Here is a 17,063-nt window from a genome sequence, read left to right as displayed (position 1 = left end):
TGTTTATAATATTTTACTATTCTTCATATGTACAGATAATGCTACTGACCCACTCAAAGAATCCTTTGAATTTTTCTAGGAATAGTGATAGTTTTGTACGAATACAGATTCTAACTCTAATTTTCCTTTTGAGCAAGGACTCCCTGATTGGTAAATGGCTGACTAAACTGTGTGGTCCTGGAATGAACAAAGATTATTCAGAAATTCAAATCCCAGCACTGGTAGCATCGGCATGGTACATCCATCTGTTGTTATTATTGGCTCATTCCGTCATGTCCAACTCTTCCTGGTCCCATGGACTGCTGCCAGCCAGGCCCTTATATCCCTCACTATTTTCCAAAGTCTGTCCAAGCTCATATGTTTGTTGCTTCTATGATACTTTCTGTCCATCTCATCCTCTGTTGTCCCCTTTTCCTTTTGCCTTTAATCTTTCCCAACATCAGGGTCTTTTCCAGCGATTCTTCTCTTCTCATTTTGTGGCTAAAGTATTCAACTTCATCTTCCATATTTGATCATCCAGTGAATCATCTGAGTTAATTTCTTGTTTAAAGGACTCTCAAAAGTCTTTCTAGCACCACAATTCAAAAGCATCAATTTCACAGTGCTCAGCTTTCCTTATAGTCCAACTCTCACAGCTATACATTGCTACTGGAAAAGCAATAGCTTTAACCATATAAATCTTTGTCAGCAACGTGATAGCTCTGCTTTTTAGTATGCTGTCCAGATTTGCCATAGCTTTCCTTCCAAGGAGCAAGCATCTTTCAATTTCATGACTGTTGCTGTCTGCATTGAGCCCAAGAATATAACATTCCATTTCTTCTCCCTCTATTTGCCAAAAAGTGATGGGACCAGTTGCTGAGATAGTAAGTTGATGGGTTTTTTTTAATCTTAGTTTAGCTTTTACATTTTCCTCATCAAGAGGCTTCTTAATCCTTCTTCATTTTCTGCCATTAGAGTTGTATCATCTGTATATCTGAGATTGTTGATATTTCTCCTGGAAGCCTTAATTCCAGCTTTTGATTCGTCCAGTCTAGCATTTTGCACAGTGTACCTCTGCATATAAGTAAATACATAAGGTGATAATAGACAGCTTTGTCATACTCCTTTCCCAGTCTTAAACCAGTCAGTTGTTCCACGTCCAGTTCTAACTGTTGCTTCTTGACCTGCATACAAGGTCCTCAGGAGCGAAGTAAGATGATCTGGTACTCCCATCTCTTTGAGGACTTGCCACATTTGTTTTGATCCATGCAGTCAAAAGCTTTAATGTAGTCAGTGAAGCAGATGTCGATGTTTTTTTCTGAAATTCCCTTGCTTTTTCCATAATCCAACATATGTTGGCAATTTGATCTCTTTGTTCATCTTTTTCTTTGAAAACCAGCCTGCTTTTCTGGTAATTGGTTATATTGTGAAGTCTAGCTTGTAGAATCTTAAGCATAACTTTGCTGGCATATGAAATGAGCGCAGTTGTTTAGTAATTTGAACATTCTTTGGCATTGCTCTTCTTTAGGATTGGAATGTAAAGTGATCCTTTCTAATCTAGTGGTCACTGTTGAGTTTCCCAAATCGGCTGGCAAATTGAGTGAGTACTTCAACTGAAGGATTTTAAATAGCTTAGTCTCATTGTTAGCAGTGTTAGCTTCCTAAGGCCCTCTTGCCTTTATTCTCCAGGATTTTGTCTGTAAATCAGTAACACCATCGCAGTTATCAGTGATGTTAAGATCTTTCTTGTATAGTTCTTCTGTATATTCTTGCCATTTCTTCTACTTCTGTTAAGTCCCTGCCATCTTTGTCTTTGATCATGCCCATTTTGGCATGCAAACATTCCCTTGATATCTCTAATTTTCTTGGAGAAATCTTTTGTCTTTCCCATTCTGTTGTTTTATTTCTTTGCTTTGCTCATTTAAATAAACCTTGTCTCTCCTTGCTATTCTCTGGCATTTTGTATTCAGTAGACTATATCTCTTTCCCTTTCTCCCTTTCCTTTTGCATTCCTTCTTTCCTCAGCAATTTGTAAAGCCTCGTCAGACAATCATTTTGCTTTCTTGCTCTTTTTCTCTGGAATGTTTTTTGTTGCTGCCTCCTGTACAATATTTTGAACCTCTGTCCATAGTTCTAATCCCTTAAATGTTTGTCACTTTATATTCATAATGGATTTTAAGTCATACTTGTATGGTCTGACGATTTTCCCTACTTTCTTCAGTTTAAGGCTGAATTTTGCAATAAGAAGCTCACAATCTTAGCCAGTCAGCTCCAGATCTGGTTTTAACTGTCATGGAATTGAGCCACATTTCTCATAGGTCTTTTCCAATTTTAGATTTTATGGTCCTTATGGAAAGTGAACTTCAGCCACGTACGGTAGTGGGAAAAATAGGCCAATCCTGTCTCTTCTTCAGTGCTACCTTACTAAAAAACCTCTTCTGTCTTGCTAGCCAGCTGTGGCCATGCTGCCTATAATCCCTGTGGCTGGGGGAATTGCTTGACCATGAATGTTTAGAACTTAAATTGAGCTAATGCCAATCAGGTGTCCACACTAAATCCCACACCACTGTGGGAGCAGGAGGCCACTAGGCTGCCTCAGGAGAGGCAAAATGGCAGCGTAGAGCTCCCAGGTTGACAAGTGCTAGGAACAGTCTGGGAGTACCTCCTGCCTGGGTAACATAGGGAAAGCCTGGTCTATAATGAAGAAAAAAATAGGCGCACTTGAGCAAATCAGTGTTCCCTGGATAAAGGAGCAGGAGCTAAATAATTTTATATCATTTGTTTTTAGACTTCCAGGCTGCTTCATGGAAATCCTTCAACTCAGCTTATCCTCTCTGCTGCTTTTCCACTACAGCAGGGCACTTTGACTCAGGCCCATCACCAGCAGCAACAGTCTCAGCAACAGCAACTTACCCGACATAGAACTGATGGTTTGACTGATCCTTCCAAGGTTCAGCCACAATAGCGCATTCGCCGCTTTTCTGATATTGCAGGGGAGAGAGTGGCTATTTCATAAAGAGTTGCACTGATGACCCAATGATGGTAGGAAACATTTAGACTATATAAAATGCAGTATTGGAAATTTGTCGGGAGTGCTCTCTGGAAGTACCCATTAAGTACTAGCCAGTGGGAAGATGATCACAGAGATGTGGCCAATTCTGACAGTGTTTTAGTTGCCCAGAAATTTTTTTTTTTTTAAATAAGAAAAGAGCATCATGCCAAATGTTAATTTGCCCAATGGAGCCCGATCTAAAGTGAACCAGAAGGGCACTAACAATATTCATTTCTAGTAGTTCTGTGCATTTTATCAAATGTTACAGTGGACATACTGTTGCCACATCAGTGGTTTGAATTTTGCTAAAAAAAAAAAAAAATGCCATGAAGACAGTCCAGAAGACTTTTGTCCTTTGTCAGGTGATTATGGGACAGTAAATGTTTTCAGAATGTTGTGTGGAATCAAATTCTCTGTTGTACAGATGCTGTAAAATATTGTGTATATGTCTGGATAAAAAGAGAGCGCGCAAAATATTTTATATGCTGCATGGAAGTATACTCTCTTCTTTGTAGTTTGAATACATTTCCTTAAATTCTTGCACCACATTCAGACTAATACATCCCTTTTTTTTCCCTTTTGTTTACAACACGATACATCGTTCTTTTCACTCTTTTCTGGGGCACAAGTCTATTTGTATTTTATCTGTGATGTCACAGTTTGTTCAATGAGGTATGATGTGCTGCTGGGAGTGGATTTTTTTCAGGTTAAATTATTGATGCAATTGTTGGAACTGATGATCGTGCAACAGGGTTTTCAGGATGTTCGGAGATATCCCTTGTTTCATAATTATTCAATTATGTTCGAAAATAGGATTTGCACTGTTTTATGTATGTAGATGGTTGGGAATTTTACTCCCTGGAGTGATCACATCTTTTGATATAGTTCATAGTTGGAAATATTTATGTAAAAGTTTTAAGAAATAATTTCAAGAATATTTCAGCTATAGGAGTAATTTGCACAAAATGTATTTACATTTTAGGCACTTTTTAACTTTCTCTGTGGTGGGAACTGTAACTTGTTAAATTGTGTTGGAAATCTTTTTATTGTCTTTTACAACTTCAATGTTTCTTTTAGTCAGAAATGATTCAGGGTTGTTTAAAAAAAAAAAAGCCCCATAGTGCCTTGATTTTGATTCAGGTGATAATGCTGACCATTGTTTGAACTGTGTTGTCTTGATTCTGTAGCAATATTACAGTTTTGAAGTCTTAGTACAGTTTTAACAAAATTAGAGTGTTGACTAATATTGTTATTTTTCTCCCAGGGAAGACTACTTAATTTCGACTGAGATCATGCATAATTTGAAAAAAAGTGACACTTTTTTGTTTTCACAGTCATTAATATTATCCAGGAATTCAGAGCTTTCTTAAATGTAGGCGTAGCTGCATTCAGGCCAAAATATTTATTTAAGAATTGAGTTATAAATTGACCTGATATTTATATAGATTAATAGAAAAAATTAAGAGGCAAGATTTGCATTAGTTGGATACTCAAAAATTAAAATAATGTGTTCAGCATGGTTTCTAACATGTACTAAGACTTAAGGCAACTTCATGTTACAAAGATAATAAAAAAATTCCAACAGAAAAGATAGACTTTAAAAAATTCTCTATAGAAGAGATTTTTTATGGTACTTGTAATTAAGTCCACATCTACAGAGAAAAAAATAATGCAGAGGAAATCTTACGAGGATATTTGAAATTACCCCCCCCCCAAGAATGTTTTACACTGCAGTTGTTGGTAAATAGTTTTATTTTTTTCATGAAAATAACTAAACATGGAATGCTAGATAACTAAGATTCAAATTGAACCCTAAGGCTTTTGAAGATCCACTGTGGCTGAAACACTGACATTGTTCTTAAGGGTTTTCTTTTAGCTTTTCATTGATTTCATCCAACCAGCAACTGGTACTTAAAAACCACACTGGAAATGGAAAATAGAAATGAAAAATAAAGAACCAAAGAAAGGTAGGACCTGCTCTATAAAAAGGACAGGACCAGATACCAATATTTAACATATCAAGAATCCCTTTTCAAGCTGCGTAATCTTTCAAAAGAAATTTGTCATTCCCATGAATGAAAGAAAACTAGTTTTCACCCTGGGATCTATATCTGAATATAATTTTATTTGCTTATATAAGCAAAACTGGTGGTTTAGAATGTTCAAAATGAGATATTACTTCTCCCTCACTTAAGATTGCCTTGTTAAAATCATTGTACCATTCCACATATGTGTCCAAAATCAGGCTTTATCTGTTAGAGGTCTGTGCTGATAAAGATGAGATAAATTACACAGATCTATTTAAGGCACACCTGGTAACTCTAAGCAAGCATCTGACATTAAAGAGAAAACAGGGTGACCTCTGAGTCCTGCAAATTCAAGTTGATACAACCAAAGTGAAGCAGGAGGTTCCCCTCTTAGCCAAGGAGTTAGTAAATCAGTAAATCTAAGTACTATATTTACTCATGTTCTCCCTGTTACCTTGCCTTAAAATTTCCCACCCAATACCTATTTTGAATAGAAAATCAAGAGAAATTATTTCAGTGTACAATTCCCACTCTTCTTCTCCAAACTCTCTTGCTTTGAGATAGCCACTGAAATGAAATACTCAGCCACTTTCCATTGACCAGGTGCCACTTATACTCTACCCACCTCCTTATTTATGTCTTTCACTCTTTCTCCCATCTGTCTCCCTTGGACTAGGATGGGGTGGGGCCACACGTGGCCCTCTAGGTCCTCAAGTGTGGTCCTTTGACTGAGTCCAAGTTTTACAGAACAAATCCTTTTAATAGGATTTATTCTGTGAAGTTTGGATTCAGAGGGCTGAACTTGAGGACCTAGAGGACCACAGGTTTCCCATCCCTGGTAGGTAGACAAGTTTTTGAAATAATTTCAAGTTCTTGGAGGGTGAAGGTGTCAGGTAAAGCCATGGTAGCAGCTGCCTAGTTCTTAAACTCAATCTGACCCTTAAAAGGAAAGATCATAAATTAAAATGCTACCTTTTAGAAAATCCTTTCTTCCACCAAACCCTCCCTCTCAGACATATCTGTAAGAAGCTTTTGACACTAAGCAGCACTTTTAAAGAACAAGAGAGGATGAAGGGAAAATGTTAGGAGCTCTAGTTTTTTGTGTGCATTAGCACATGGGGAAAGAATTGGAGAGACTAATCAACATTATGGAAAATGGTGGCCCATTGGAACCCAGAGGCTCATTCTCCTGTTTTAGAGCCAAAAATCTGAAGAGAAAAATGAGATTGTTATAGTCATAAGCATGATGATTCAGGATTGATGCTCTGTTACCACCTTATCTGATGAAGATAATCCTTTGTCTTTGTAAACCTGGTATGTACAAGAATGTACTGGTAATAACAGGAAACCAAGGCAATCTACTGGTTTTAAATATAGAAACTTGGAGCTTAATGTATTAAAAATGATATTTGGATCTCTCGTATGGTATTGTAGGCATTGCCTTAAAAGGAATCTATTGTTCTATGAGCTGTATGCTAAGGGCTCTGTGATTCAGAGGTCTTAAACAAAAAGCCTTAGGGAAGAGCACTTAAAATGGAATTGTTTCCCCAGCTAATCACTTATGGAGAAAGATTCCATGTAACTGGAAAATTATTCAAGACATTTAGAACACTTCTGCCATATCTAGGCAAAGTTTTTTTTAAAGAATAGAAAGCATATAGCATTCTACCTGAAACCCATTTTCTCTTTTTTGTTCGTTTTTTTTTTTGTCCTACACTTTCATTAGTGACTTTGAATGTATGGGTAAGCATATTTTGCTTGTGTCAAACTCATTCAAATATATAGCCTCTCCAATGTCTACGACCCTGCTTATCAATCCCATGGGAATAATAATGTTGGAAGGTACAAACACTGGATATTAACATTGCTTAAGTGAGTCTGACAAGGAAGCTAGAGCACTAGGATAAGAATTGTGGAAAAGAAATTGCACAAAGGCACTTATCCATTTTAAGGAAGATCAGATGAAGATGTGCATTTTTTTGGTTTGTTTGAATTGGGTAAGAACTTTCTGAACCGAGCTCCTAAAGTCATTGCAAAAGAAAAGAAATATAAATATTTTTATAGTATATTTAATATATATATATTTGTATATAACTGTAAACGTATAGGAGCCCTTCACATGCCTTCCATTTTAATCTAGTTTACTTTCGCCACAGCGCTTAGTGTTTTCCCATTTGTATAGGTGAACGTGCCTACTGTCAGCTTACCAAAAGATAGTACTGCTGCTTCCTGGGACAGGTGAGAACCAATTTCTCATGCCTGGGGATCCTTTTACATGCGGAATAATGGCAAACCCTTTAAAAACTCAAGTCTAGTACCGTCTAAAAAACATCATCTGGATATGTTGTGAGCACTTTATTGCAATTACTCATTTTAACAAACAGTTTATCATTACAGATGTTATTCCCAAAGGGCCCCCAAATCACCATTTGAATAATAAAGTGAAACATTTCTGGTCTAAACTATTTAGACCTGATGAACCTTAGGTTTATGGGAGTGATTTTAAAGTGTGAAAAACCACTTGGCTCTGTTCTTGTTTTTCAAATGTTGAAGGAATTGTTTGTAGGTGAATAGTTCCATTTAGAGATTTTCTTAAACCCGTCATGCCTTTTGTGTGGCCACCAAAAAAAAAAGACCAATGAGCCTGTTTAGTTTTCAGAGGTCTAGAAAAATTTTCTTCTGAGTAGGGGTATAGATCGAACATTCAACGAAATGGTAGTAGCAAACTCTAGAATATCAGTTTTAAAAAGCAAACCAAATTATTCTGAATGTTTTAAATATTGTGTCCTACAGTGTTGGCAGGCCATTTTAATGTCTCATTTAAATTGTTCTTAAAACAGTTCTGTACTAGAAAACCTGGGGAAATGGCTGCTTTGGACAAGATTGAGAAAAATGTGTCATTCAATCTGACATTGTCTCCTTTGGAAAAATGGAGACAACTGAAATGTGTTGAGATCGTTATTAATGCAGGATGTTAGAAACTGAACGTTGATTAATTCAGAAGAAATGAATCAAAGTTGGACATTAAAAAAAATTTTAAACAGCTTGTGCACAAGAATTTTGGAAGTTGCTTCATGTCCTAACACTACATTCCTTATTTTTCTTAAATAAAATAGTAATTTAAAGGTTTTGTGATGTTTTCAGTGCTTTATGCTTTGTTAATTGCCTGAGTTTCCCTAGCCTCAAGCTCCTTAGTGAAATAAAATATTATTTGTAAAGAAAATATTACATAAGAAACCCTTACCCACCAGCAAACACTGAGAGGTGCTGCACTGAGACAATCAAAATAGTATTTATATAAATAATTTAGAAAATGGTTTTAAAGAAATAATTGCTTTGATGAAAGCACTTATGTGACTTTATTAAAAAAGTATTTATTTTAAAATAAATCTGAGTGTTAAATTTCCTATTAAAGTGATTACTGTATCGTTTTCTTTGCTTTTGAATTGGCTTAAAGAAACCCTTTCATCTTGGGCCTCTGCTGTTTATCACTTTCATGGGCATCTGTGGCAGTCTTTATGTAGGTTAGCCATGAAGGAACTATAATCCTTCATCTAAAATATAGCAAAAACGTCTCATTGCCCTACTGCTCTTAACTGGTTTAAGAAAAATCAGAATAAAGGTAACTCCTTCAAAAAACTTTATTTCACTTGTTGCCTTTTCTGTTCTGTAGGGTTTACTTGTTCAAGGTTTTAGTGTTTTGTACAAGTATAAAAAGCACTTTACTTGTAATTCCTTCCCTAGTGCAGCCTTAGGGTGCACAGAACCTATGGCACATTTTGCCCACTAATCTACTTTTTGAACTCTTGAGAAAGTGACTAGTGTCTTTTAATGGTTATGTTACCACTACTTTATCCCATGAGGCAAAGTATACAATATCTTTTGCATAATAAAATCATCCAATGCCTTTATTATGTCAACATTGGTCAGTCCTGATGAACATCCCCCACCCAGGCTCCCATTATTTTCTGTCTCCATTCATAGCATGGTCTGATGAAGTGATATTTGGATAACTGAAGGTGGGAAGGGAGGATTTCAGATTTCAGCTAACTGTAGCATTTATAATTTAGACATATCAGAAGTCTCCCAAGTTCTGGATGTCAAAATAGGCACAATGCCTTTTGGTAATGTAAAAAACTTATTTTTGCCTTGATGGGTTAAGGCTGAATATGTGATAAACATATTTTTACATTTTCTAGGGAAACAAACTGTGACATCACTTGAAGGGTGACATTGTTTGAACATTCCCTATCTGTGCTTGAGTTAAGATTACAGGTGCAGGTTCACTGCTGGCAATGTTTGCACCAAAATATCTGGGCACTAAAGAGTTATTATAGGGGAAGCTCTGTAGATGTTTTATCTTGAAATCCTTGTCCCCACCCAGTGGTGTTACTACATTAAGTAACTAGACAATCATTTTTTAAACAAAATTGTCAGAAAATAAATATATTTTTCCCATAGATGCCAACCAAAAGAGGTATAATTTAGATGACTGCTAGAATTATTTTCAAATGCATTTTATTGTGATATATATTTGAAAAGATCCTCAGTGGCAAGGAAGTTAATCCATGTTTACTTTATATAAAAATTAAAACCCAAAGATAAATTAAGTTGATGCTGTTTTGGATACAAATTTAAGACAAATATGGTTTTATCTCTGTAAATTTCTAATTGTTAACGTCTGCTGGTAGTTGTAACAAATAAGAATTTTCTGGAGTTCTGTGTAGTTCTTAGTGTGTCTCTGTCCTTCTTACTTGATTCTTGATCTGAATTAGACAAAATATGCCTCAATTTTACAGGGGCTTCTTAATCACCAGATTAAATAGATAACACTTTACTCTCAAAGGGAACTGTTGAATCTTTGGTCTAAAACATTTAGTTAAATAACAAGGGTCATTATTTCTGTATTGCTACTGCACTGAAGCAATGAGGGCTAAAAAACTGGTTTCGGGGATGCTGTGTTAGGATCTCTGTGTAGCTGCAGAGCCTGGATGTAGCATCACTCAAGTCAGATGCCTACTCTGAAGAGTACCCTATGCCTCAGCTACTAGATTAAGGGGATGTAATACATGAGGCACATGCCATTTTAATTTTGTCAATTTGGTGTTGCCTTTTGTATCTTAGTATTATAGCTGGTTATGCTCGTTTTCTGGCAATACTCCTTATATGGAACTATTTTAAAAGGTAAGTTAGTAGCTTACTGTCTTTTGTTATATGGCCAAAAAAGCCCTATAATCTTCGTTTTGCCATGTTATCCTTAAGAATTTGTGTAAAGCTTTAATAAGAAACAAACCTGTACTACTTACAATGCATTTTCCCTTAGAACACTGTACTCAGAACTTTAGCCAAAGAGCCAAACAGTAGCATGTTTTTTCTCTTGATGTTAAAAAAAAACCCTAACAATCTTTTGTTTCTTTTATTCAATTTGGAAAATAAAAACAGTACCTCGATGCTAATGTTTCTAACGTCACCTATATTTTATATAAATTACTGTTTATCTGGCACAGAACTAGAAAATTAAATATTTTCAGAATTATTGACAGTGACCTCTCCCTTTATTTATATTCATCTAAACTAGTTGAATTGCATGTATGCTTTATTACCTTATCTTTATTAGACAGACTACTAGATGTAGTGTTATTGTGGTAGGAGAGTTAGGGAAAATTGGAATGCCACAGCTTTCTGTTAATGTTAACGGTTCTACAGGCCAGTGTTGTGAGCAGGAGGAAGGCTAGCTGTGGTCACTGTATAATCAGTCTTCTTCCCTTCTCTAGGAGATGCCTCAGCTCAGAGCTAGTAATTATAGGCACCATCCTAATAAGCATCCCTTAAGCAATAGTTAACTGCATATTTAATATATGTATTACTCATTAGATGCCCTTTTATACACAGAAAACACACCGGGGTTCTTACAACTATTTTTATTTACATCATTTCCATATTACATTTAATAATATTTGCTATAGAGAAAATATAAATACAGTCTTTTACTTTTTTTAATTTGGTAATTCAGCATTGTCAAATATTGACCATTTACTGTAAATTGTGAGTTTCCAACCCAATTTTTTAAAAAGTGGGCCAGGAAAACAAAAGTCCTATGAATTGCTTACTGTTAGTTAAAAAGCAGTGAAATCAGCCTTTCTAATGTTTCATCCAAAAAGCCTAATTTCTAAAAAGATTACTGGCTTGGGGTAGAAATGCCAGTATTTAGGAAATATTTTTTCAAATATTTTCCTGAGTCATATATATTCAGGTATATCCTATCATTAATACATGGCCAATCTTAAAACAATCTTAATTATGAACACACTCAAAAATGAAGCTATTCAGTTTACCAGATGGTATCCAGAAGAAAGGAAAAAATGCTAGAGACTGTGAGTTAGTACCAGATGCCAGAACACTGGTTCTAGGTACAGGAGTGGAAGGTAGGATGAGGAGGGAAAAAAAATACCACCATTCATTTAACAACGGACCCATCTAAAAAAAAAAAATCCACATTGCAGATAGAATCACTGGTTATCCTTTTTTCATGTAAAACTGCCATCATATAGTGGGCTAAACTCACAAATCAATGCTATAAAATAAAATATAGCATTTTTCATAGTCACTATTAATATACACTATATACAAAAAGATAGGCAACACCCTGTCTTATTCTCTAAATACAAATGGAGAAGACTTATTAAAAACCATAGTCTGGACTTATAAATAATGCAGAGAAGGCAAATGCCAAGAAAACGATTCCTCCTATGATCGTAACTGGAAGAGAAAATGGGAAAATGGTTAGAGTTCTTGCCTTTGTCTTACCGTGGAAAAATCATATACAAAAATAACGACTCAGGTAGCTATGTTCACCTATGGTTTCATTCCTTACAAATTACATCTAACAATAAAAGATTAAAAAAAATCTAGAATTATTAAAGAGATTCTACTTAAATCACAAGGTCTGTTGGAAATGCTCAATTAGTGCTCTGAAAAACTGTTCGTGGTGATTTGTCCTTCATGTGATATTTGACTACCACTAAAAGCCCCTTACATTTTATGGTGCTTTGGAGTTTTCCAAGTGCTTTTGTCTGATACGTGCAATGGCCTTAGAAGTGGAGGTAAAACAGATGGTAACGTAGCTAAGGAAATTAAGGTTCAGCCAAGGTCCACAAACAGAGCTGAGACTGGATCACTACCCACTCCTAATGCTCTTTCCACTGAACTCTCATGGGCTACTGCTAAAAGGGCATAGGAAAACTTTTGGTACAACATATATGTGATTTTGATTTAGCTGACCATTATGGTAACCCAGCCTACTTTATAGAAGGCAATGCATAGTCCAGTGGATTATGTGGGGAGAATGGGGCAGGCCAATCACAGGATACTATTTAGTAACAGTACGCAGTTTTTTGGGCATTTAACTTAACAAACTTAGAAAGCAAAATCAGCTGATAAGATATTCATGAATTTAAAAATGAGAAAACTAAACTACAAATGGGAAGGTTGCTAATATTAGCTAGGAGCTAATGCTGAATGTTAACTGGATGAGCTCAATGTTTCCAAACTACGAGGGCCAAGTCCATCTAAAGGGTGACTACTTGGAAAATGTTTTGTTGCTCTAAGAGCTGTTCTCAGAACCAGGTACCTGCTATGCTAATCAATGCTTAATAGATCATTTAGCTTTGCTCCCTATTAGAGTATCTCCTCCCAAATCTGAAAATAAAGACAAACACTGCCTGGCCTCAATTTTATGATTCTAAAACCAATTAGGGACTCACCAGTCCTAACAGATATTTTTTGTGCTATCATTCTTCCTCCAATTACTGCCAATCCAGTGCATAAGCAATGTCCCACTGTTCCACCTACTGCCACACCATAAGGGTCCTGAAAAGCAGTTACCATATTAATATAAAATTAAGACTAAAATAACAGCTTATGAGGAAAGATTGTTAGTAAGCTTTAATAAATTAAGCAAATCCAAAAAGGCAAAAAGGTTTCTAGGAACAAAGATACGGACACATTGTTTCTGTTGCAGTCAGTTAGTTGTGTGTCTAACTCTTTGTGATCTCATTTGGGATTTTCTTGGCAAAGACACTCAAATGGTTTGCCATTTCCTTCTTCAGCTCATTTTACAGATGAAGAAACTGAGGCAAGGTAAAGTGACTTGCCCAGGGTCACACATTAGTGTCTGAGGTTGAATTTGAAATCAAGTCCTGATCCCGTGCCTAGCAATACTCTCCAGGCTTGCCATCTGCCCAAAGGCAAATACAACCTACAGATTAATATGTTTATGAAAAGCATCACAACTGTTAGAATGAAGTAATAGTTTATGTAAATATGCCCTGGAGCCAGAAGTTATAATCCCCCAAAAAGCCAAGGGAGGTGCTTTCTAGGATGAGGCCAACATCTGCAACTTAACAAGAACTACAGTCTCAAGGAGCAGATAATCAGTACTATACAGTTTATGTGAAGCACAAAGCAGATAAAAGGTGATTCGCTCCCCTTTCCTCCCAGAGATGGTTAGAAATTTGACAGGCTACTTGTGTGCATTCATGAAAAGCATTTCCATATCAATCACAGCTCCTGCATTTTAGAGATACCATTGAATCACAGGTTTACATTTGACTGTTGAGGAATCTGAGGTCCAGAGAGGTTTAATGGATCACAAGTGGCAGAGGCCACTTTGTTGTTCAGTTGTGTCTGACTCTAGTGACTCTGCTTTTGTTGTTTTCTTGGCAAAGATACTGGAGTGGTTTGTTACTTCCTTCTCCAGCTTATTTTATAGATGAAGGAACTGAGGCAAATAGGGTTAAATGACTTGCCCGGGCTCATACAGCTAATTAAGTGTCTGAGGCTGATCTGAACCCAAATACAGAACTCATTCAATTCTACTAGGCTACCTCACCCAGGCAAGTTGGACATCCTCCCAATTTCATGGTTAAAGGGACTAGCAGATGACCTGTTATCAATGACATTACTAGAAAATACGAAAACACTAATGCATTGTTGAAAGAGCTGTGACTTGGTCCAGCCATTCTGGAAAGCAATCTAGAAATGTTACTAGTTACTGTGGCAGGTAGCAAGCTGGATACTGCGCTAGGCATGGAGTCAGGAAGATCTGACTTCAAATTCAACCTTGGGCAATGTGGGATCCTGGGCAAGTCACTTTCACCCTGCCTCAGTTACCTCATCTGTAAAATGAGCTGGAGAAGGAAATGCAAACCACTTGAGTATCTTTGCCAAGAAAATTCCAACTAGTTATTAGTAACTTTAAAGTTACTAAACTGTACATACCGTTTAACCTAAGTGTATGCCCCAAGAAGGTTTTTAAAAAGGAAAAGGACACAGGCATACAAAAGTAATAAGAAGCAGGACTTTTCATAGTAGCCCCAAAATGAAAACTATGGGAATGCTCACCTGTTGGGAAAATACCTAAACAATTGTGGTATATGAATATACTGCTCCACAAGGAATGACAAAATAGATAGTTTCTGAGGAAACTGGGAAGATTTTTTATGATCTGATACAAAATAAAGTGGCCCAACGAGGAGAGCAGTTTATACAACGACAGCATTACAGAGAAAAACAACTGGGAAAGTCTTTATAAATCTGAATTTGGACGTGGCCAGTGTGGGGATTTATTTTGTTGGATTCTGCATATTTACTGTGAGGGTTTTTTGATTAGTGTTTGGGGGGTGAGTAGTGGAAATGGAGAGAAAACTTGAAAAGAAAGAGGCTCTGAGTTATTGGACATTAAAGTAGAAAAGAAATTCACTGAGCTGTCAAGAGAAGCTATCAACTCTGTTAACTAAGGTATCAAATAATCCTCCTTAAACCTGGAAGGAATAAAATTACCATTAATGACGCATTCAGGCGGATTTTCCCAGATTCAAATCTGACCTCAGACACTTTTTTAATTAAAGGGGCAATCCCTTCACTCACTTTTTAAAGAGGCCTATTCACCGAATGGGTGTTGCCCCACTCAAAGTGAGAACTTGGAAAGACCTTAGCTTAAAAGGGCCAAGGTCTCCTACTGCATCCTGGGCCATTGCCAGTACTCTTAACCGATATCTGGCCACTGGACCCGGATGACTCTGGAACAGAAAGTGAGGCTGGTGACTTTGCATAGCCCTCCCTCACTCAAATCTAGGTCACTTGCAAGTCATATCATCATCTCCTGGATGTCGTGGACCTCTCTGAAAACACAGGACAACCACCACCACCACAACACCGTTTGCCTTAGTTTCTTCAACAGCAAAATGAGCCAGAGAAGGAAATGGCAAACACTTTCAGTTTCTTTGCCACGAATACCCTAACTGGGGTCACAAAGAGTGGGACATGACTGAAAGAAATGAATACCAATGGGCATTCAAATAGGCTAGCACTTAATATGGCTACACCCAATGATGTTACTTAGCTGTAGCCTTTTGGAAGAATTGTTCATTTATCCTACTCAATATTCCCCACCTGACTGTGGGAACCTCAAGCTCAAGGCTTAGCTCTTTGGACTCCAACAACCATCTTTTGCTGCATCTCCACTCGTCCCCTAGCTGCTCCCCTGTGGTAACTATGATATGAAACTAAAATGATTTATCCTACTTGTTCTGAAGTAACTAAAGAGTCTGACATTCCCAGTTCCCAATCTTAAAAAGAAAACACATTTAAAAAAAAAAAAAAGACAACCAGCAATATTCCCTAATTAAGTTTTCTTATGTGGAACTTTCAAATCAGTGGTCCTTAACAGAAAAGATTCTCCACTCTGATATGAAAGTACCAAAATCTTGAAGTAGCAAGATATGTTGAACATTGTAGAGTATATATACACATTCTACATCAGAGGTGTATGTCAGCAACATTCCAACACTGAGTATAGGAAATAAATTAAAATATATAGATAATGTTAACTTGTGGTTTTCTAAGTCAGTATGTGTCTAAGGCACATGTTTGTTTGGTTTAGTGGCCCTATTTCTATTTGATTGACACCACTGCTCCAGCAGCACTTACACATTGCAGTGACATTATAAATAAGCAACTTTTACACCTACAGTTTGATTTGCTTTTTTTAATTAATTTTAAACCATTCATTATTATAAACTAAGACATGATCAGAAAGCATGAGAAAAGACAAATACTATGCCTAAATTTATAAGTGTAAAAACATCTTTTTTCAACTTAATTTAGGAAACTTTTCTGTAAGTGAAGGCAATAGAGATTTTTGAAGGGTCAGATGGTCCCAGGCACACAGAAAAACATGAAATAAAACATGAATATGAGAGCATGTTTGATGGCTAAGAGGAAGGGAAATGACCAGGAAAATAAAGTGAGCCTGCTTTTCTGAAGTGCTTTCCATACATTATCTAATAAGGTCATGGATAAACTAAAAAGGCTACTATATCACAGAAGGAATTGGCTACTTAAACCAAGGATAGTTTTGAGAAAAGGAGTGACTGAATCGGAGAATTCACCAAAGAGGGTATCATGATAACATTTCAGAAAACTGGAAGGTGAATCACTATAATAAGTAAAAAAGACAGCAGAAGTGTAGGCATTCCAAACAATACCTTAATGAATGATATGGCTATTGGAACTAAGGAGGAGTATAATGGATTATTACACCCAAAATGAGATGGATGGCCTTGTTTTGCCAAACAAAAGCAATCATATAATAACTTCAAATATCACTCACCTCTCTTGCTGCCAAAACAATTGTAGTTAGTTGAGAGCGATCACCCCATTCTGCTAAGAACGTTAAAGTAAGAGCTTGAATAAAAATAGGAGAAATAAAATGCAGCCACTTTTTCTGAGGTATGGTTGTGCTTGTACCAGTCTCAATATCTCCTGGGCCATTTAAGAGTTTGGTTCTTTGAAGCTTAAAAAAGAAAAAAAAGTAATGATATAGAAGCATTCAAGTCCATAAAGTGAAGCAAAGTTTTTAAAGAAATATGTCTGAAATGCCACAATCCTTTCTTATTATTAAAAGTTCACAACTCCCTGCACTGTCTTTTTTTCCAAAGGTGTTC

The 17,063-nt window shown here is 36.5% G+C and overlaps 2 protein-coding genes across 9 annotated transcripts in view; one reads left to right on the top strand and one right to left on the bottom strand.

The window, feature by feature from the left end:
- CLOCK (clock circadian regulator) overlaps window positions 1–10,518 on the top strand; it is a 127,194-nt gene extending 116,676 nt beyond the window's left edge. For all 6 annotated transcript variants that reach the window (XM_072620802.1, XM_072620803.1, XM_072620799.1 and 3 more), the window contains one exon: window positions 2,768–10,518. In XM_072620802.1, coding sequence (XP_072476903.1) covers window positions 2,768–2,944 — 177 coding nt within the window. In that variant the 3' untranslated portion in view covers window positions 2,945–10,518. The remainder of the gene's footprint in view (window positions 1–2,767) is intronic.
- The window catches only part of TMEM165 (transmembrane protein 165), a 56,593-nt gene that overhangs the window by 24,092 nt on the left and 15,438 nt on the right, over window positions 1–17,063 (bottom strand). For 2 of the 3 annotated variants that reach the window (XR_011969596.1, XM_072620806.1), the window contains exon 4: window positions 16,730–16,912. Coding sequence is in view for 2 of the 3 variants with exons in the window: in XM_072620806.1 (XP_072476907.1) it covers window positions 16,730–16,912 (183 nt within the window). In the remaining variant the exon portion in view is untranslated. Of the gene's footprint in view, window positions 1–10,964; window positions 11,818–12,821; window positions 12,928–16,729; window positions 16,913–17,063 lie in introns of those variants that run through there. The other variant, XM_072620805.1, reaches the window with a different exon arrangement.

Source organism: Notamacropus eugenii, chromosome 6 (genome assembly GCF_028372415.1).
Source record: "Notamacropus eugenii isolate mMacEug1 chromosome 6, mMacEug1.pri_v2, whole genome shotgun sequence".
Lineage (NCBI taxonomy): Eukaryota > Metazoa > Chordata > Mammalia > Diprotodontia > Macropodidae > Notamacropus > Notamacropus eugenii.
Note: the sequence above shows the minus strand (reverse complement) of the source record. Positions and strands in the feature narration are given on the sequence as shown.